This window comes from Argiope bruennichi, chromosome 9, assembly GCF_947563725.1.
Source record: "Argiope bruennichi chromosome 9, qqArgBrue1.1, whole genome shotgun sequence".
In the NCBI taxonomy this organism is placed as follows: Eukaryota; Metazoa; Arthropoda; class Arachnida; order Araneae; family Araneidae; genus Argiope; species Argiope bruennichi.
The window spans coordinates 82,637,660-82,661,063 of NC_079159.1; the positions used below are offsets into that span (position 1 = coordinate 82,637,660).

At 28.2% G+C, this 23,404-nt stretch overlaps 2 protein-coding genes across 2 annotated transcripts; one reads left to right on the forward strand and one right to left on the reverse strand.

The window, feature by feature from the left end:
• Positions 1–1,326: 1,326 nt before the first annotated feature.
• LOC129983858 (60S ribosomal protein L10-like) lies at positions 1,327–10,015 on the reverse strand. The gene is made up of 6 exons (XM_056093523.1): positions 9,885–10,015; positions 9,744–9,770; positions 9,167–9,225; positions 4,145–4,391; positions 1,630–1,792; positions 1,327–1,536 (listed from the first exon to the last, which is right to left on the reverse strand). The coding sequence occupies exons 2-6, from the start codon at positions 9,764–9,766 to the stop codon at positions 1,366–1,368; spliced, it is 663 nt and encodes a 220-aa protein (XP_055949498.1). The 5' UTR covers positions 9,767–9,770; positions 9,885–10,015; the 3' UTR covers positions 1,327–1,365.
• Positions 10,016–10,366: 351 nt separating this feature from the next.
• On the forward strand, positions 10,367–23,032 carry LOC129984080 (protein argonaute-2-like). Its single transcript, XM_056093855.1, has 3 exons — positions 10,367–10,550; positions 16,589–16,792; positions 18,039–23,032. Exons 1-3 carry the CDS (start codon positions 10,532–10,534, stop codon positions 20,726–20,728), a joined length of 2,913 nt encoding a protein of 970 aa, XP_055949830.1. The 5' UTR covers positions 10,367–10,531; the 3' UTR covers positions 20,729–23,032.
• The last annotated feature ends 372 nt before the right edge of the window (positions 23,033–23,404 follow it).

The following is a 23,404-nucleotide window of genomic DNA, read 5'->3' on the forward strand; positions in this document are numbered from 1 at the left end:
TTACTCTTGTTCGTATCTCATTTTGTGGTTGGCGTCCTATGATAAGTGTTCTGTAGTGAAAAGTATGGAATTGCTAATTAAATATTGTTGACTAGAAATTAGTTGATCATCCAGAAAACGAACCAGCACTCGTCGAAAGTTTATAGAAGTGATGCATACAGTACATTTACAGCATTCTTTTATCCAAGTGTAACAAAATATTTTTTCTAGATATCATGTCTTTTGATTTATTGGCAACTACGGTAGTAATCCTCACCCCCCCCCCATGAAAAACCTATTGGCAGCATTCTCATATCAAATTCCATTTGCTGTTGGTAGAATTCAAGGCAAAACACTGAATTCTTTTTCTCTCAAAAAACAATTTATGTACTATCTGGCTGATTCCTAAGGATTAAAAAAAATAATTGTTAAGATTTCTATCCAACAGTTACTGATTCTATGGGAAAAGTTAATAGAAAAGAAAAACTGAAATGATCCTTAACAAACCCATCAGTTACAGCTATAATGGCCTAATTTTAAATCGTAAAAAATAAAATCTTTTGACCTTATCAATGTATTTCAATATTTTAACAGCATAACTGACTACACAATTTTTCACTTGAGGCATTAATCTAAAAGAACTAGTGGTCGCCCATGTTACGAAATAGTAAAGCAGTAATTAGTAACCAGAAAGATATTCATACTGTACAGAAATATTGAAAAATTTAGAAGTCTACAGTTAGATCACTACCATAGATTTTAGAACTATATTGTATTGAGAAACACAAATAGTTGTTTCTTATTAGGAAAGGAGATAGAGTTCAAAATACTTTTTTTTCTTGTTTTAGTTACTACTATAGTCAACTGTTCATTGAATTTCTTTAAAACTTAGCACTAAAGTCATATTGCAGCCTTAGGATAAATCATCAGATGATATGAGTAAATAAGAGCAGTAGCATTTACTCCCTGTATGATAATATAGTTAAACAATGTTTTAAAATACTTCTTGTAAATTTTTTAAATCTAAATGAAAAGCAGTGAGAAGCCTTTATTAAATATTACCCAGAAAATAATTTAAATGATCAAAGACAACTTGAAATAACTGCAAATGAACACTTTTGCAACAAAACAATTCCATGGGTTAATATATTCTAAAATAAGTTTTTGTGCATAAAAGATCCATCTTCAATAACCTTTGTCCTGAAAAAATTTACACAGAAGTACAGATTCCTGACCTATTAATACTTTTGTAGAATGACCCAGCATTTAATACATCAATATTCAGGGAGACAAGATTTAAAAAAGTATTAAGCAGAACAATACAATATGAAGGAGTAAAACAATAAATAAGATCCGAAAACTCTTTATTTCCAAGTATAATAGGAATTAATCAAGTCCTCGGAGTTCTCTTTGCATATCTTCCCACACTTTGAAAGGTCCATGATTATTGTAGTAATGACAATATGCACCATCAGGTTTCAAGCGACCATCAGCTCTCATTGCTTCATAATCTTCTTTATCCCACTTAGTGAATCCCCACTTTTTAGAAACTGCAATCTAAACGGAAAAAAAACAAACAAAGAATCAATTGCCATTATTTTTTGATTAATTATCAATTTAAATGAAAACGCCTATATTTTAAAAAATTACCTTCTGACGACCTGGAAATTTAAATTTAGCACGTCGGAGAGCTTCAATCACATGCTCTTTATGTTGATCCTTAGCTCTGACAGACATGATCATCTGACCAATATCCACACGTGCTACAGTTCCTTGGGGTTTACCGAAAGCACCCCTCATACCAGTTTGGAGCCTGAAAAATAAACAATTATTCAAAAAACAACTCTCACCTTTAAGAAAGAAAATAATTAGGTAAAATTTTAAAATAAATACTTCAAATCATACTCATTTTCGAATTAACTTATATATTGAACATTCTAAGTAAAATGGATGATATAGAGCAGTTTTTTAATAATCAATTTTAAAACATTTGCAATTGATACAAAATGTTTTTAAATTATAAAAAACTTCTTTTTTAATAATTGCTTAATGGACACTTTTGTTTTATCATCAAAAACTAATTTTAATTGCACCACATTTAGGTTTAAAATGACAAAGAGCTCATAATTGATACTAAAATGAATTATTTTCTTCAAGATTCTTAAAAACAAACGTTTAATAGTTAATGCCAGATATTTCAGAACTGGACTAAGCATGAATTGTTTAATTGTATGAGATGGGAGAAAATTTCAGTGCTTCATAATCCAGGATAATTTTTTTTAAACACAAAGAAGTATTTGCCTCTTTCTTACAAAAAGGAAACACCTGCTGAATTGAAATGGCCGATCATTTTTTACTAACGAAAGAACATTCTGTGGTCAGCATTTACAATTTTACGAAAGAGTTCGCGAAATTTACATTCACATGTTCTAATAATTTTAAATAATTACTTTTGAGTGTGCAACTTATCGCTGCTACATAAATAAGAGTAAACAACACACACAATTATTTCGAACAAAAGCTTTGAAATTTTTTTTTAAAAAAATCCTTATTGACCAAGTATGAAAATAAAATCAGTATAATTAATACATCGCAACTAATTTAAGGGTCGTTATATCTCTATAAAATGAACCAATTAAGGATATTAAATGGGGAAAATAAATGGTAAAACAATAAACTTAGAGTTATTTTTTTAAAAAATTGATTAGTACATGGAGTAGAAAGCTTAAAGATATTTGAAAATCTCCCATCAAAAATGTTTTAAAAATACCTTATGAATGAAAAAAAAAAAAAAAAAAAAAAATCGAAAAGAACCAGCTTATGTAAATTGCAATAAAATAGACAACACAATTTTTCATTGAGTTTACAGCATTCTGCCACTGATTAAAATATCTATTAAAGATTTTAATTTAGTTCTGTATTATAATTAAAAGTTTTTTCCTATTAATAAGACATTGCAATATTTTTAATATAAACACGAACAGAAACGCAATTCTTTTGCAATTTTTAACTGTCATTATATGCTTTAAACAATCATCTGAATTCTTACTTTAAAAATCTTCCGCAATAGAATTCCTTTGCAGTTCTTGTAATTCTTTTTATGCTCTGATGATTTCCTTGATAATTTGTTATATCATTAATTGTGCAAGAATAGATGTCTGGTGAATGGGATAGCAAGAAAGTATTATGAACCTGCAGACTAAATGAAGGGTGTAGAATATATTTTACGAGTTAATGAAGTTAGAAAAGGATGTTTGTATGCACTGTGCCTGTTAATCACAGTCTTTACGTTCAATGTGCTAGAAAAGCTATAGGATGTAGGAAAATTTTTTGCCCAGCACCTTCTTCAGAGGCAGAAAGGCATCCTATACTCTAAATTTTGCTTTTTACACAACAGACCAGCACAGCTGGTTTGAAAAACTTCTAAACTTCAAAATTGTTAAGATAAGCAGTGATAATGATCCCTAATATAAAAAAAGGAAATTAAATTAAAACCTCAGATTTTACAATAAAAATTGCAATACTCAAAAGTAAAAATCATAATTTTGGTGCAGAAAGTGATAATGGTAATTGCTTCGCAGAAATGTTTATTTTGTCCTCCATCTTTATTAGCAAATTGGCACACACTAAACTACACTTACCAAAGTTTTCTCTCATTACATACTCCCACCATTTTTTTTTTACTCGAATAGAATGACATCAGGACTGTCATCATAAGACAGAGAGCATATATGGTTATATAATCATTTTTCACCTCTAAATTCTAACTAAGTGCCTGAAAGCACCCATCTTAAGGACCCTATCAAATGGGACAATTTGGGACGAATCCAAACACATATGAAAAGGATCTTAAAACCTGATAGAAAGTACATACATTCAATTTAAAATATCACAAGCATAAAAGTATCCAGAATGTTCATTTCAATATTGAATCCACTTTTTCTTTTAAACTGCAAACATTTAAAAATATTACTATTCCTAACTGAAATTACCAGTAAATGAAAAATCAATTGCATGATTTCATCATTTGCTTAACTAGTTTTCTCAAGATACTAAGAATATTCATGGATTTGAAAAACAGTTTCAAGATTAATATCTCACTTTACAAGAATATAACACGAGCTGGTTAATATATGTATGTTTTTTTAAACATATATATACTTACCTATCAGCTCCAGCACATGATAACATTTTATTGATCCTAATAACATGGAAAGGATGTAGTCGCATTCTTAAGTGAAAGGAATCTTTGCCACACATCTTAACAAGATATTTATTAGCACAGATTCTACCAGCCTCCAAAGCTTCAGAAGAGATTTGCTCGAATTCATTTGAAACTAAATGGATGCATAGAGGTAATTCATCTACTTTAGCCTTCTTACGACCAAGATCAAAGATACGAATTTTGGGATCTATTGGAGGAAAAAAAAAAAAAAAATTTAAGCAAAACTTTATTATATATTAAATTAGCCATGCTTTTTTATTTCATAAAGAGTATTATTTAAATAAATAAAAGTATTTATTTAAACTATTAATCTAAATATTTTCACTATGTTGGACCAAATATTATAAATAAAACAAATCACCAAATATCTGAATACATAATGTATTTCCTTTTTTAAGCTGAAAATCAATTTCTATACAAATACAATTTCCATATACTAAACAAATTTTGCATAACAATTGTATTATTAATTAAACTTAAAAGTGACAATTCTATATATTCCATCAATACTATTACAATTATAAAACCAGATAAGAGAAAGAATTTCTATTGTATTATAAATCTGAATTCTTGGATGAATAACTACAAAATTTAAAGTAAAAATTATCATCAGCTTCTGTCATGAAAATCCTTATGAATACAAACTCAGTTTAGTCATTCCTCCTATAACAAATGTCATCTAAACGTTCGTCAACGGATTCCGAGATAATCACATTTCGACAACTCCATCTCATTAAGGGGTGAGACACGGAACGATTAGCGCATTTCCAGTATTCCCTTTGATTTCGCCTATTAGATACTAGTAAATGTAAACACCCTATTTTGATGGATTAAACCTATCCTAACGCAGGCGTAAAAGAGTGGAGGATTTTACAATCCATTGCTGAACAGTATCTTTAAATGTGACACCACAAACATGACACAAATAAAAAATTTCAAAAAATAAATGTCTGAAATGTAAACACAGCAAAGCAAGTAAAATTAATTGAATAATAAAATGAATATATACAAATACTCCAGATAAAATTTGATTCAGAAATTCACAACAAAATATGTCATGCCTATAAATTTTTAAAGTTAAAACACGGACCTACATATTCATAGAATGCAATTTGGCACATCACTGCTATTTAAACACGCAAAATAATAAAACAGCTCAAAGCTAAATTTTAAGCCATAACACTTTTTCAATTCATAATTAAGGAAATAATGAAGTCTGAAATTATTCAAGTAATGACTTAAGAATTATTGAAATGTTGCAAGTATCCTTGATAAGTTATTATTTGAATAACTTACCTACACACTACAAGCATTTATGTACCCAAACAAACACAATATCTTGCACAAAAGATATGGTCTGTATTGTCTGGGATATAATAACTTAACCCTTTAAGCAGTTCGCACGTACAGTGTACGTGCTATCCGAAATTTACCGGCTTCGGCCAGAGTAAAGTTTAAGGTACGGCGCCAAATTTCAATTTTTTCTTGGCGATAAATCGCCAAATATGGTGCTTGACCGGTGGCTATCTTATGGCAACCCTAAATTAGTCTGTTCTGCAAGGGTCAGGGGTCTTTTCCACTTGTAACTCCGTTAGGGTCAGACGTTTGTTTTTTCTCCTCGAAAGGGTTAGTTTTTGAACACGTGCTTCTCGTGATGGGTGCTATAGCTAAAAAATTGCCTCGATTTCAAATCCAGAAACAATTCGATGATGATGCTGGTTTGTATGATCTTTCTTTTTTTTTGGACTTACGAAAGGCTCCGAAACTGGATGTGATTAAATGGTGTATGAATGAGAAATTGATTGCTAATGAGTATGTGTGTTGTAAATGTGGGAAAAAGATGAATTTGGTTGAAAGGATTGATGCGAATGATGGATGGATTTGTCGTGATAGTATGCACTACATAAAAAGATCTGTGAGAAGATCTTTTTATGTAGAATTTGAATCGTTAAAAGGGTTAATTTTTTGTCTGTTTTATCATTTTTTATGTAAAAATTGCTTTATTTAGTCTTTTTAAGGATATTTTAATTAATCTGTGTCGGGGGGGGGGGGGGGTTGGGGGGGGGGGCTGCCCCCCCATTAGAATCTTTAAAAGGGTTAATATTTTGTCTGTTTTATCATTTTTTATGTAAAAATTGCTTTATTTAGTCTTTTTAGGGATATTTTAATTATTCTGTGTCGGGGGGTTGGGGGGGGGGCTGCCCCCCCCATTAGAATCATTTTTAAGTAAAAATAGCGCCATTTTGGAGCAATCTAAGATGGAGGACAATTGGCGAATTTTGTAGCATTTGGCGACATCTTGGCGCGGTTTGGCGAGGGTCCGTACCTTAAACTGTACTTTTACCTTGGCTTCATCTGGTTTGCCCGCATTTTTTATTATTGAAAGACTATTTAGTATTATTTTTCAACAGATGGTGTGGCTTGTCCATGTAAATGAAATGCTCGACTAGAATTTAGACTTGATCTCATTGACCGTGTAATTGAAAAATATAATTCGGGACTAAATCTCCACCGTGGACGATCAGGTTTGGAGCCTAATCCTCCGAGATTGACAGACACTTTTTGGAAATAATTGCTCCCACAGATAAAAAAACTGAGACCTGCAAGACAATGTGCAGTGTGCTGCTCGAATGCTGCATTCATAGAGTGCAATTTGGCACATCACTGCTATTTAAACTCGCAAAATAATAAAACAGCTCAAAGCTAAATTTCAAGCCATAACACTTTTTCAATTCATAATTAAGGAAACAATTAATGAAGTCTGAAATTATTCAAGTAATGACTTAAGAATTATTGAAATGTTGCAAGTATCCTTGATAAGTTATTATTTGAATAACTTACCTACACACTACAAGCATTTATGTACCCAAACAAATACAATATCTTGCACAAAAGATATGGTCCGTATTGTCTGGGATATAGTAACTTAATTTTACTTAAGCCAAGAATTAATCATTCATTCTATTAAATGAAAGATTAACCAACATGAAAATCAAATTAACAATTCATTTGAATACAATATGTTTACAATTGATAAGAAATACAGTGGAATCTTGCAAACAAACATAATTCGTTCCCAAATTTTTGTTTCGTAATAAGAAATAACCAGAATTTTACCCTGTTAGGAAACCATAGTAAAATAGAAGGATGCCTTCCTTTCTGGAAAAATACTCAAACGTGCAATTTTTTTATTTACAAATAATGCTTTCTTTAAAATAAAAATTGTCCCAAGACAATTGTCTTTAGCTATGCTTTAAAATTTTATGAAAAGATAATTATCATTAAATGAATTTAATGTGCGAGTAGCTATTGCCTCACACCAGCAATGTAACAATTTCTTAGGCTTTCAGCATCTCCCTTATTTTACAGGAAGCTCTTGTGTATTTTTTCATCGCCTTTAGAGCTTTTTGCAATTAAATAGAATGGAGTTATATGAGCTATTTGATCCTGGTTATATTTTATTACCAGCTCAGATGTTGCTTCTATCAACAACTAACTCCGTAATCTTGGTCAAAGACAAAATTTCATTACAACCCAAAAGGCATCTGCTCAAACCTTTAAAGCTGATGGAAAGTTTTTCCCTCCCCAAACAGGTACATAGCGTACACTGTTCCTGCATGTAATGTTAAGATGTATTGTCACTTGTTTTCTGAATCTTACATTTTGGTCTGTTCATTACACAAGATTCGACTGTAACTAAAAGATTAAGATTTGAAAAATTAGATGCGAGAATTATTAAATCTTGTATGCAAGATTTACTAACATTTATACTTAAATCGCTTAGCATATTTTCACCACAAAAATCTTGACTACACACATTTATAACTAGCATCGATCTCTCAATTAAAAAAAATGCTGCATGTCACATAATACATACAAATATAAGAAATTTAAATGTTGCAAGTATCCTTGATAACTTACCTACACACTACAAGCTTTCATATACCCAAACAAAACGATACCTTACTCATAAGATATGATCTGTATTGCTTGGGATTAACTAATTATATAAAAATAGAACACCAAACACATCAGAACATTATTCTGATCTAAATTAGCTGTTAAATGATAAACAGAACGAAGCAATAAACTTTTCAATACTTGAACAGTATAATCCGATTTTCTAATCAACATTCACTTATAAATTTAAAAAATTAAGAACTGTAAAATCAAACTTGCAAAAATTAAATCAATGACAATTTATTCACAATCTATTTGAAATCACAAACATATATATATATATGTAATGATATTTTAAACTTTAATTTCAACTTAATTTCTAAGATCTTATCTTAATTTAGCCCATAGTAACTTCATTCTAAAATATTCTCTTATTTTATGATCCAATTACACTTTCTCTACTTAATTCAAGAGAAGCTTTATAAAATTGCTGAATCGGCTAAATGCCAATACTTTTTCACACGCTCGGCGTGAAGGGGTAAAAAATGTCCATAAGCACATTCTTTCTTAAAAGATCCCTGTGTTTCCCTTACATGTGATTGACATGCATCAGAATCTTAATGTATTAGCACTATGAAGAAATATTTTTCCTATCAAAATCTAAGGTTATATAATGCGAGGGTTAATTTATTTCGGTCCTTTTCCCCCACTTACTGCACTGTGGCGGACGTCTTGTCCGTGTATCTGCTTGTAAATAATTATGCTTTCCCGATGGACTAAAAAGAATTGAATAAGATAAAAAGTCTTCACTGTCTTCAAACTGCATTCTGTTTCACATAAAATAATGTTACATATTAAAGATATCTGCACCCTTGAATTTTTATTACATAAAGATTTTTAACCAACCAAGATATCCAATTCTATAAAGAAAAAACAAATATATCGAAATTTTGTATGCAATGACCTAATCAATATAAATTTCTTAGTTACTTGATAAAAAAAATATGAATAATTTTTCACGATTTATACTAGACTATATAACACAGGAACCATATAACTTACCAGGGACACCTCTACAAAATCTTGATTTGGGATAAGGTTTGTTTTTACAGTACCGATAACTAAAAGAAAGGGAAAAAAATAGTAAACTAGAATCCATAATCTGCATGAATATATATTAAATTTTTTGATTAGTACAAAGACAACTGTGCAGCTTCTATACGTGACATGTTATTAAAAACTACTCTCGTTCCAAGACAGATTAAGCAATATTCTGATATTAATTCTACCAGGCAATAAAATTTCAACTTTTAAGATTGCTAAAAGAAAGGCATAAAAACAAATTTTGGCAAATCATGAAGTTTATAACAATTATTATACTGAAAATGCATACTACAATTAGCTCCTTTGTATTAACAAAATCGCACTAAACAGAAATATATGCTTATATTAACAGACCTAGCCATAAGTTACATAAAAAAAAATTTCGCAGCCATTTTATTAACACCACATGAAATTACAGATATACAATTTAAGAAAACTGCAAATTAAGTTAATAAGTCAGAATTAAAAAAAAAAAAAAATGAAACATTAGAGAATCTTTCATAAAAGCTAATTAAAGGAAAATGAGTTTACTTACCATCTTGCTGGGCGACGACCCATGTTTCTACAAAATACAAATATTTGATAAATATAGGGATTCACTAATACAATTTTGCATTTAAGAAGAATGAAGAAGAGAATATAATGAAAGATGAAAACAGATTGAAAATTCGCTTACCTTCAATTCCACGCAAGCGGTATGAACCCCAAGCACAACGTTAATATTTCGTCAACCCTTCGAAAGATTAAATGGATAATGTTGCCAACAGAAGTATTTAAATATTGACAGTTTCTGAACAACTATTCAATCACAAAACATATTTTTTGAAAATTATAATTATGCTCTTTTGCATCCTTTTATCTCATAATTTTAAATATTTTCTCAATCTTTTGAAACAAAAAGGAAGTGAATTATTCCCAACTAGAAAGAAATTACAGAAAGAAAAATTCTCACACTGAAATTTAATAGAATCAAATTTTTTTTGAATATCTCCTATCAATTTTTTTTTATATTTTTGATACTTTATTTTATGTTTATCGATTTCAATTAACTTTAATCTGATATAAAAATAAATTTAAACATAGGCAGTTTGACTTCCATTCCCAAAAGTTTCGGTTCGTAAATAACTGCCAACTGCAGCAATTTGGTTTTGATTACATTCTAAAACGACGCCAGATGAAATTGACAGTTCAGTCGAAAGAGTCTAGTCTTTAAAATTTTTGCTATTACATTTACAATTCTACTTTGAAGTAAAGCAAAAATATATCTAATCTGTTTTAAATAATGTTTTAAAATCTAATGTTTTAAAATTTTTTATTCCGAATATGTCGAAAAAAGGGAAAGGTGAGATTGACCTTTTTTTTCATTCTGTGAAAGATTTTCTATATTTTTTTCTTGAATTTTTATTTAACAGAATGTGGTTGTCAGTTCTGTTAGTAAATGGAATTGGAATTTCAATTTCATATGAATCTTTTGAGTACTATCAATTGCTTTATTTTAAATAAAACATGAAAAAAAAATTCAGCCAAATTTTTACTGATTGTTTTCAAGATGGATCCCGCCGTCTTGAAAGTTGATTAAATAGTATATAAAATTTAACTTTTTTTAATTAAAAAATTTAAATAAATAAAAAATAATCTTGTATAAAATTTAACTCTCGATTTCTACAAGTGAATCAAGAGTTTCAAGAAATAATTTAAGAAATTTAAACAAACAAACAAACAAAAATTTTTAAGACAATGTAACTGAAAGGTTATTTATTTCACTGCGGTCCTTTTATGCTCTATCTTTTTTGTGGATTTATGTTATTAATGTTAGTCATTTTTGTAATTGTGTCCCTTTTGGATTATAATAGACATTTTCAGAAGTTTTTTTGTTTAGCAAGATTGTGCCCAACATTTCTTGCCTTTTGTAGAACATTAATATTTCTTTTTTATATCATTTTTAATGTGTTTGCCTTTGCTTCATCTAATTTAAAAATTATTGTTATGTGAACCTAGTTTTGTTAAAATGGCTGTGGTGGTTAATAAATATACCCCCTTACATGAAAATAACATTTAATCTTTAAAATGGGCAACTAAGGTGGTTGAAAAGAATTTAATTTTGAACAATTTGCAACAGATTGTGATTGCATCATTATTTTAACCATTGCCTCATCCCTTAAGTGATTGCATCATTGTTTTAACCATTGCCTCATCCCTTAAGTGATTGCACCATAATAAGTAATAACAAAATCTAGACATGATTTATTTTTATTGGTCATTGTAAAAAGCAATCGTATCTGAATATTGCAGTAATTAATTTAAAAAAGTTTATACAAACAGTTTGCTTAGATCTATTCTATGTTATTATTTATATTATGTAAAGAAATAGCCATAAACATTATCAGAAAAAGTGGAAATTTTGTCCCAAAATATGTGAAAAAATATCTATGATTTATCTTATATTTGCCATAATTAAAATCATTTAATTATTCAGCTATTCTTATTTTCAAAGGCAATTTAATTTAAAACTATTAAACTGTTTTGTATAATAATTAATGTTTAAATTTTTTCGATTTAAAATTGAAGTGCATTATTTAATATTTGTTAGTACATTTAATATTTACTTTAAGTTTTTACTCTATTTTCAGTAGCTTATGAGGATTTGATTTCTTAGAAGCAAATACATCTTGTTAATACTTTTTTGAAGAAATAATTATATGAATTTTAGTTGTAAATAAATGATACTTGAGCATTATGAAAGAGCAATCCTGCAAATCTCTTTGGTTTAGTAATTATGCCTAAATAAAGTAAAATAAGTAATAAGAACATTAAGTTGTTGAATATTAAAGCATAATACAAAAAGCAGAGAGAAAAAGACATACTTGTTTTCATTTTTCATTAAATGTATAAATAAAATGAAGCTTAAGGTAAATTTCTATTTCAGATTGATTGAATATTCTACTTTGTTGAATTTGCTTCTTTAACTCTAGAGTTATTGGAATTAAATTTTTCTAAATTAGAAATTTCTATAAAAAAATTATGTAGATCAAGATGGTTCAAGATTTGAATGATATTTAATATTATGTTATCAATATTCATTTTTAAAATTTAAATTCAAATTTTTTCAGTAACTGTTGTTGTAATACCAGTAAAACATTCTACAATCCATTTTATGCGAAGTATGGTTTTTCCACAATTTTTTCAGTTTGAAAACTATAAAATGAGTATCAAAATGAATATGCCAATGAATACTATCTTTTAGAAATGATTGGTTTATGAATTATACCTATAATATTTTCAAAATCCTCACATCAAAAGTTGTGCTAGACAAGATCCATTAAGCCAAAATTCCAAGTAACTTAAATGAAAATTTTTCTATGACTTGGTTGTGATTTTAATACAGTTTTGTGATCGGAAACATTGTTCACAATGCTGTTTTAATAAATTTGAGATCTTTTCTTTGAAGAATTAACTACTCTTGTCAAAATAATGACTAGGAATTTTGAATGCCAAAGGACTAATAAATGCCTTATAAAACAATTGCAGGCTAAAATAAAGTAATGTTTTCTAATTAATTTCTTTTAATTTTATAAATACAAAATCAAAATAAAGTAATTGTAATAAATTTTTGGGCTCTTCTAGGCTATAATCCAATGGATTAGATAGTACTGAATTATTCAGTATGTCTGGATATCATTTGCACATCATGTCATATTGGTTAATTCCTTCTAACGGCTATTTTAGCCACATCTAAGTGTGCCAAACTCTCAGATTTTTGTCCTGTCTCAGATTTTGTTAGACTGGTGCAACTTCAATTGCTAATTTTTTCCAATTTTTTAATAATGTTATGCAAGATATTCTTTTTCATTGGACCTCATTATGGTGTTTTTACTGGCAGAATGTACTTAATGCTATTGTAAAATTTTAACCTTTTTAGTACAAAAAAAAAAAAATGATTAGCAGAATTTTATCTTTCAAGATCAGGATGATTCGTTAGTCAACCAGAAACTCTTACTTGAGCAGCACATCTGTACAATAAATAGAGAATATATGTGTTCTAACTTCATATATTCTCTTTGCATTTAATTTTTTTATTTTATAGTTTAGATAAGAATTTGTATTTTCTTCATCATTTAATTATGTTTATTTATAATTAAACAATCATCCCATTTTGAAAGAATGATAAATTTAAAATTTGTCAAAAAAATTACTTTTTAGGCATTTTATAAGTAAATTTTACCATCAATTCAATTCTTTTTGTGTACATATGTATATTACTGTTAAGGTGATTAACCGGTTATTATTAATCTATACTTATAATAAAGCTCAATGTGTGTGTGTGTGTGTTGGCACTCTACAGGCCAGGTTATTTGACATACAGCTACCAAATTTGGTACATGTATACCTTAGTGGTCGGGAATGTGCACCTGGGGTCCCTTTTTTTGAAATTTTAATTAGATTTTTAATTATTAATTAAAAACTAACTTTCCTGCCAAAAAAATCTTCCATTTTCCCCACCGCCAAATGAGTAAGGCTTCAGTTTTTTTTTCTCCCAACAGTAATGAGGCTAGGGTTAACATTTTTCGGCCGATTATTTCAAACGATTCTGTTTATTTTCTTAATGTTTTATGCATTTAAAATTAAACATTATTAATTAATCCATGTTTCAGATTCATTCTGAAGTACTTTTGAATTAAAATAACACAGAATAAAGCAAATTAAAAATGTATAATCTGCATAGCGTTACCCCAACTGGCGTAGAAAAATTCACGCATTTGCGTTACCATAATTGGCGAAGAAAATTCACGCATGCGCATTGTGTTCTGATTGTTGACAACCATTATCAACGGATGATTTAAATTATTTTTCAGTTAGTTGCATGCTTTTGTAAGTAAATTGTATTTATGTTAGTTATATATTTTTTGTAAATGCGTATAGTTTTAAGTACATCGTTTTTTAAGTAGTTTTTTTTAACCTGTTTTCAATAATTTAAATTATTTTTAGGTTAGTTGCATGCTTTTGTAATTAAATTGTATTTATGTTAGTTATATATATTTTTTGTATTTGCTTATAGTTTTAAGTACATCGTTTTTTAAGTAGTTTTTTAAACCTGTTTTCGACCGATTATTTTAAACAATTCATTTTATTTTCTTAGTGTTTGATGCATTTAAAATTAAACATTGTTAATTAATCGATCTGTTAATGATGAATCTCAGAAAATTTTGTCGACAAATTCTTGAGATATTACATAAATTAAGAAAGATATTCTTTAGTGCCCATAAAGTTTAAACGCTCAGTGACTCTATTATTAATCATATTATTTAAAAAATGCTTCGTTTCAGTAAAAAATATTATTATATTAATTGCAGATTAATCATTTATACTTTAATTTAAAGCATAAATTCTACTAGAGGTAACAGAAAATTAGAGAGATACATATCACGTTATGACTGAAGGCCTTTATAATATTATGAGTGAATTATATGACTATCAAAATTTGAAGTTTTAAAATATTTTTCTGAAGAATCTATTAAAGTTGGAATTGCGTAAAATATTGAATGGTACGACCTGAGTTTAATTTAACCGGCACAATTTTAAAAAATCACCAACAACGGCCTTGCGAAATGTTGAAAAGCAAAGGAGCAGATGTTCAATTATAGTGCATAATAAAGATTGCCAGCTTTGGCGCGTTATTGCAACTTGGCAAAGAAGAGGGTTAAACTCCGGTTCAACCTATTTAATTATTAAAATTTAAACCAACATTAAGATTGGTAAACCGGCTGGTCGCCAAAGGCGGCTAGTAAATAATAATTGACCTTAACTTACATATATTGTAAATTGACAACAGTAATATTCATGGTGTAATTTGGTATAACATGTTGACATGGTGTAAATATTCATGTGTACATGGTCAAAGAAAACTCTTTTTTTTTTAGTTTTGACAATAGTTGAAAATTAGTAGTAATTTAATTGGATTGATAAACTTTTAGTTTGTAAGTTAAGGCTTAAAATAGAGAAGTTGAATTACCTATATAATTACTATTAATCTTTCTCCAAAACTTTTTAATTTGGATCTTTATATAAATAAAAGTTTTCAGTGTGAATGGTGTATGCTGTTTAACATGAATTTTTAACTTTAGCATTAGAATTAAAATGACACAAGAAAAAAAATGCTTAGTTGGAACATATTTTGAAAAACAACTTTTTTCAAGTTCAAAAAATTTTATAAATTTTTAAATGCTGTTCATAAATAAATCAGGGATAATAACGAGGCAGTTCTCGTATTAATCCAAAATCACTAAAGATTTCATATTTAACACAAAACCTATGCTTGCCATTGAAATATTATCGATCCATTTGTTCATTTATTGCATGCGATTAATATATATGTACAAAAAAGAATGTTTTATTTGTAAAGATTTCATATTTAACACAATACCTATGCTTGCCAATGAAATATTATTAATCCATTTGTTCATTTATTGCATGCGGTTAATATATATGTACAAAAAAGAATGTTTTATTTGTATTTTATTATATTAGTTAAAAAACATAAAAATTATTTATTTTGACATTTTAAATGAAATTTCTATATTAAATAATGCTGAAAATTCTGATTTAATTTTGATATAAAATTTTAATTAGTTTATGAATCACTTTTCACATAACATGGTAGTAGTTAATTTTTAGAAGATCTAATTAATTAAAAAATTAATTCACAACTAATGTTTTTTACTGATTATTAATATATTAATACCTGAGAAAGTAAAAGGCCATGGATTGCTGCTATATGTAATTTTAAAATTGAGCAGGTGTAATGGGGTTAAAGTATTGTTAATAATTGTTATCTGAATTACTGTTTGTACAAATGAACAAAGGGGAGTGCTATTGGTTTATCTTTAAAATTTATTCTCTTATAAAAAATTTGTTTTGTATGGATGTAGAAAAGTACACCAATCAGAAAAATTTTACAAGATTCCTTTCAATATATGATAATTAAATCTTAGTTGTATATAGAAATAGAAAAACCTTTTATTGGGAAAAAAAAAATAAAATAGAAGAGATCTAGAAAAAATACTTGCTAAAAAAGAAAGAAAGAATGCTTTATCTTTTTAATGCAGCATGCTGTAAATTCCTTCTGGATTCATCAGTGTTCTTTCTTAGTTCTTGATTATTTATATTTTTATCTACTCCTTATCATTTTTTTCTTATGCTCTTTATAATGTGTTTTTTTTTGTTGTATATTTTTAAAAATATCCTTGTGAAGTAATGTTTTTTGATATGGCATGCTATTTTGTGTGTGATTTGTATTATTCTTTTGTGATAAGTTAAAATCTTAATATAGTTTAATTTATTTTTTCTTTTTATTCTATTTGTAAATATGAAATTTATTCTAAGGAAGAGGACGGGGAAGAGGTAGAGGCACAAATTTAGATCTGCAGTTGGAAAATAATTTGAGGGTTGAGCCTATTGTTGGCAAACAAGAAGCTTTTCCTTCTCTGCCACAGCATTCTAATGTAGGCATTGAAAAGGAGTCAACTTCTGGCAGCACAAGTGGTTCTTCCTCACCATTATCTGATGCAGCACATTCTGTTCCTGCAGGTACAGCTCTTATCTAATTGTAAAAAAATTTAGTCTAAAATTTTTTTTTTTACTGCATGCCAATTTGAAGAGAGGGGGAATAGCATTTGATGACTGGACTGAAATCATTATAGGTATTATTTGTTACCATGTTGATAGTAAACAGTCTAAGCTAAAAACTGGATGCATTATAATGTAGCTGAATATTAGATTTATTAAAACTTATTTTGTATTATTTTATCTAGAGTAATTGTCAGTTTATTTGTTTTAACATTGCATCATTTTAAAGAATTATTATTACCATTAAAACTTGGTATAGATTTGAGATTGCTGTCTTATTAAAATTGGGATTCAAAAGATATGATTATGACTAGCATTCTTATGGCTGATATCTGAACTGGACACTTTTGTTTAATGCAAAATTTTTATCTTGTCTTTTAAGATTTTATGAAACAATTTTTACAGGGCTTGCTATTTCAGAACCTTCAGCTGAAAGCAAAAATATGTATTTGGATATGAAACAAACTAATATTTAAATTACAGCTATATTTTTGTTAAAAAAATGATATTTTATCATCTTAATTAAATTTGTTTGCCAACAAGTTGTAATTAATATTTTTAGATTAATTCGTTTCAGTAATTTGTGATTAAATATTTTCTAAAAGTTTTTTGTTTGTTCTTGTAAGATATTTTCTTTTCATTTATTGTGAAAAAATTCTAAACTAAACATATTAATTCTTGTCTTTCAGTGCCATCTTCTTTATTATAGAAGGAAAATTTTATTTCTACAGATTATATGATTATTGTATTGGTTATAGATTTAAATTGATTTCGTTATATAGATATTGAGACTTGATTAGTAAGGCAATGAGATTTTAAAATCCCTTGTCTTGATTGTTGTTGCAAATTATATAAAAATGTTAACATAAAGAAAAAAAGTTTTGTTGAAAATTAATGAGCAAAGAAAAAGCCTATGGCAGAAAGATATACTGAATACTTTTAGAGCATTAAAGTTAATTGTATGAAGATTAATAATTGGTTGTAGAAGTTTAAAACTAATTGTCTTATTTAATTTTTTATTGTATTTAGATATATTATAATTATTCATATGAAAATAGCTTTTATATTGTCTGTCCAGTGTACTTTCCTATTGGTTCCTCATGAAATTATAAAATTCAATTGCAGTTAACTTGTTAGGTCAAAATCTCCTTGTTCTTTGGAATTGAATTTCAACATTTGTCACTTATGCTTTAACTTTCTATCTCAGGTAAAGGTAGAGGCAAAAAACAACAAAAGAAAATTCCTGATGATGCATCTGAAGAAATAAAGAAGTTGCTTTTAGGAACAACGTTAAAAAAAGATGACACTGGTGCTTCTTTTAGTAAGAAGTCTACAAAGTTTGCTCCTAGACCTAATTATGGAACTGCTGGTCGATCGATACAGTTGATTAGTAATTATTTTACTCTGAAATTCAAGGCTGGAATTATTTACCATTATGATGTGGAAATTATCTCTCTAAATCAAGTTAAAAAGTATGGAAAACCAGTTAAAAAAACGACTGCTGCTGAAGCTGCAGAAGCCGGAATTCCTCGTCTTGAACATGAGATTGATAAAAATGTTGGAAAGGAGAAATGCAGAGATGTTTTTAATCAGTTTGTAAAAAACAAATCATTTGAAATCTACAATCCTGTATATGATGGAGTAAAAAATATTTATACTTCAAAACCTTTACCCTTTGACAGCAAATCGAAATTTGTTATAGAAGTGGAAGTTAATCAGAAGCTGCGCTCATTTGAAGTAATTATCCAACCGGTCAGAAAAGAAAATGGCACTAATGCTATTGATTTAAATTCTTTACTGAAAACTTATGAAGGGCAAAATGAATTTCTTATGGCTCTGAATTCTGTAATGAATCATCGAGAACCTGACTGTTCTCAAATTCATTTGGGACAGACTTTTTTTTATCTCAGTCAACCAAATAAAATTTCTCTTGGTGAAGGTCTGGAAATCTGGTTTGGTTATAATCAGCATATCCACATAACTAATGATGGTCCTGCTGTTGTAATCAACTTGGCAGCAAAAGCGTTTCATAAAGCAGGACCTGTTGTAGATTACATAAGCGATGTTTTGAGACGAGATATCACTCAAGGCAGTGCTATCCAACAGTATGAAATTAGAAAGATTGAGGAAGCTATGAAAGGATTAAAAATTGAAGTTACACATCTTCCTTATCGCAGGAAGTATGTTGTTCAAGGAATATCAAAGTTATCAGCAGAAGATTTGAAAATGAATTTTGATGGAAAAGAAATATCAGTAGCACATTATTTTCAGACAAAATATGGTAAACTGAGATATCCTTATTTACCGTGTTTATATATGAGAACAACCAATAATCAAACTTATATACCACTTGAAAACTGTTCAGTAATGGAGGGACAGCCTAAAATGGGGAAACTTAGTGGACCATTGACTTCAAAAATGATTAAACAAACAGCAGTGAATCCCACAGAGAGATTTCTGGCAATAGAGGGAAGTGCTAAAGTAGTGCGTAAAGAAAGTGGGAAACAAATGGAAAATTACAAACTATTTATGGATCTCGTACCTAAGAAAGTAGGAGGTCGAGTAATCAATTCTCCATCATTAATTTATCGTGATAATAGTTTTTGTAATCCTGACAATCGTGGAGTTTGGAGAATGGATGATAAAAGTTTATACAGAACCTCCAATGATGTTGCACCATGGATCTTGCTGTGTTTTTCAGAGAATACCAGAGATACTGCTCTTGATAGGTTTATTGATATATTTGTACGCACTGGAAGAAAAGTTGGACTTAATTTTGGCCAACCTCTTGAAATAAGAAATTTTCGCAGACAGGATACTGTTGAGAAAGCACTGATGAATGCCAAGAAGACAAATGCTAAATTTGCTATAATAGTTCTTTCAAGAAGAGATAATGCTCATAACTATGATGAAATTAAATTTATAGCTGATTATAAGCTGTCATTTGTTACTCAATGCATAGAAGATAGTGTTTTGGGCAGAATTAATGAACAGATTGCAGTTAATATCTGTTTGAAAATTAATGTCAAATTGGGTGGTGTCAATCATGCTCTAAAAGATAAACCAAGAATTCTCTCCCGACCAATTATTATCTTAGGAGCTGATGCTGTACACTCCCCTCGTGGTTCTGGATGCCCCTCCATTGCTGCAGTAGTTGGAAGTATGGATGCTTTTCCCTCAAAATATAAAGTTGAATGCAGAACGCAAGACAATCCTGATGGCAGTAAAATCTCACAAGAAATTATTTTAGATATTAAAGAAATGGTAAAGAATCTTCTTAATGCCTTTTATCACAGTACTAAAGGTAAATATCCAGAGAAGATAATTTTTTTCAGAGATGGTGTAAGTGAAGGGCAGTTTCAAATAATTAGAGATAAAGAAGTCAGTGCGGTTCAGAAAGCATCACAAGATGTTATTGGCGTCATTGTTCCAATTACATATATAATTGTTCAAAAGAGACATCAAACTAGATTTCGACCATTTAATCCTAAAGATGGGATTGGCAGGGGAGGTAATGTTCCTCCTGGAACAACTGTTGATCAAGGTATCACTCATCCTGAACTTTTTGATTATTTTTTGACTAGTCATGAAGGAATACAAGGCACTAGTAAACCAGCACATTACACAGTTCTGCATGATGACAATAATTTTGATGTTGATGAACTTCAAATGCTATGCTATCATCTTTGTTTCATGTATGGAAAATGTAACAGGAGTGTTTCCATACCAGCTCCTGTCATGTATGCTGATCTTGCCTGTTATCGTGCTAAAAAGTATGCCGACTTTCACATTAATAAAGAGCCGCCTTCTTATAATTCTGGTTCAAGATTGCCAGATCATGTGCGACGTGCTATTGATAGTATGGGGAAATATGAAACTAGCATGTTTTTTATTTAAATAATTCAATTTTCTTGTTTTTCATTTAAATAAAATTTTAAATGTTTCTGTTTGGCTTGCATTTGTGTGCAAGAATCTTGTTTTAATGGCAGAAGTTCCTTTTTCTAGTATTGTAAGTAATTTTATGGATTTACTTTGTTAATACGTGTAAGTATTTTTAAAATTCTCTTTTTCACTTTATTCACAATGTACATTTGACTTGGTGTTTTACTTTCTGGAAGTTTAAAAAAGAACTCCTAATTGCTATTTTTAGTAATTAAGGCCCATGTTTATTATTTTTTTTATGCAACTGTCAAATATTCATTATTGAAATTCTATTGCAATTTTAGAACATTTATTGAACTTAAACATTTACTGTAATTTTTGTGATGTCTCGACCTCTTTCTCTATTTTGCATTTATAAATTTAATTTTTTGAAAGCCCAGATAAATATTGGAATTTCAAATACTAGTAAAAAAAAAATTAATCATTTTAAAATATTGTGTACATATTCAGCTTTCGACACATATGTTTTGATGCTAGAAATTTACACATTTTATTGAAACATCTTTACTTTAAAAATCTGTGTAAATAATGCTAGTGATATTTTTTAAAATTCAGTTACCATCAAATATTTATATCAACACAACATGTTTTCTTATGATCTGCAAGTACATATCATGGCATTATATGACAATTCATTTGATTAAAAAAAAAAATACTTGTGACTAGTTCCTGAGAAATCATTTACACTGTTTTTAAGTGAAATATGAAGGAGAATGCTTGACATTAAAATTGAAACATTTGTCATTTATTCTCCTTAATTCTGAAAAACATTTTCACCGAAATTTTGTAAGTTTATATTTTTAAAATATTTCAAAACAAGATTTAAAGTATTCAGAACTGTCATTACTGATTTTAATTAATTTTTAGATGACATTATTTGATCAATATTGCTCTGAATGAATGAATTTCATGATACTAACAACATTTTTTAAAAATGTTTTAGTAGAAAGTAGGTACTTAACAAAATTGTTGTGTATTACTGTTGAATATAAATGTATTAGCTTCCATTATGTGATAATTTCTTTTTTCACTTTTTTAAATTTATAAAAGACTTAAGTAAAATTATTTCATTTCCACTACTTTTGATTTTTATTTAATGATTGTTCATAGCATTTGTAAACATTTTAGTCACTTCTTAGCTCTTCTATTTGTGATGTGTCAAATGTATGTAGTTCAAATATAATTGTCCATTATTTTAGTTTTTTTTTTTTTTTTTTTTTTTAATAAAATGGGGATTGTAGTGAAGATGAATTCATTTTTAATGGATTTTATTGATATTTTATTTATGTCTTTATTATTATTATTGAAAGCATAAAAACCTGAATATTGTCTTGTAAGTAGTTTTAGCGTGATATTTATTCAAATGTAATATTTTCTTTGAAGAATATTAAACCTAATATTTTAATTATTGTTGTATGTTGATTACTATCTTGTTGTTTAGAAAGCAACATCTACCCTGCATATTTCAGTTTTTAAAATTGTACAAAGGAAAGGGGAGGGAACTAAATTTTTTTCAATGAATATTTATAATTTTTTTTTTCACATTTACTATATGAGATTGCTTGTTTATATCAGATGTGAAGAAGGGGGAGGAAACAAAATGTTTGTTAATTGGTTGTGATTTTTTTTTTTTGACTTTTAGAATTAAGTTGCATTTAAATGTATTCCATATTAGACTTTTAGATTATTTGTAGCATGGTAGATAAATTGTATTCGCTCTTATCTATGCTACTTATTCTGTTTTTTCTTTGGGATCTTGTGTGACTTTTTATGTTTTGAAATCACCAGTTGTGTTATATTTATATTTTATTTATTTAATTGTATAGCTTTTTAATATCATGTTTTGATATGAAAAACAAGATTTTTATTTTTATTTCATAATCAAAAGGTATAAACTAACATTTATTAATAAAAAACGGAACATATATGAAGGTTGTTTATTTATTATTTATTAGATTTTTATCATGTTTATAAATCTGAGGTAATAAAAATAATTTACTTAATTTGTGTTATTCTTGAGATGAATTATAACTGAAACACTTTATATTTTAATCATCATTTTGAGCTGCAAAACAGTGAGTTCTTTTATATAGTTATTTTGTTTATTAATTTAACTTTAGTTTTTATATCAGTGTACTTATTTATTATGATGCATTCTATATATTGTGATGTTGAGAATTTTGTGAGATTTACACCCATGTGAAATTCACTATTCAAATAATAAAGATTATTGTATTTCTACTGTTGTTAGGCTTTTTTTTAATTGGCAGATTAATATTGCATACCAACAAACAACATCCTTGCACCTTTGGTTTTTTTAAAAATTTTCAGTCAATTTTTTTTTATTGCAGATGTACTTATGCAGTATTTCAGATAGATGTTATTCAGTTTTTAAAAGTAATTCATTGTGAAGATTTTTATTGCAATTGTAAAAAATTTGTAGCATTAAAAAAAATATCTTTTTTTTATTTTTTATTACTTTCTTTATTTGAAGGTTACTCAAGGAAGGCAGCTTTTGTCCCTGAAAACATGATTATGAGTGTCAGTTGTTGTTAATAAGCTTTCTTTTTTTGCAATAAATCAAATTAATTTCAAATTCTTTATACAGAAAATTTAGTTTATGGTTTACAA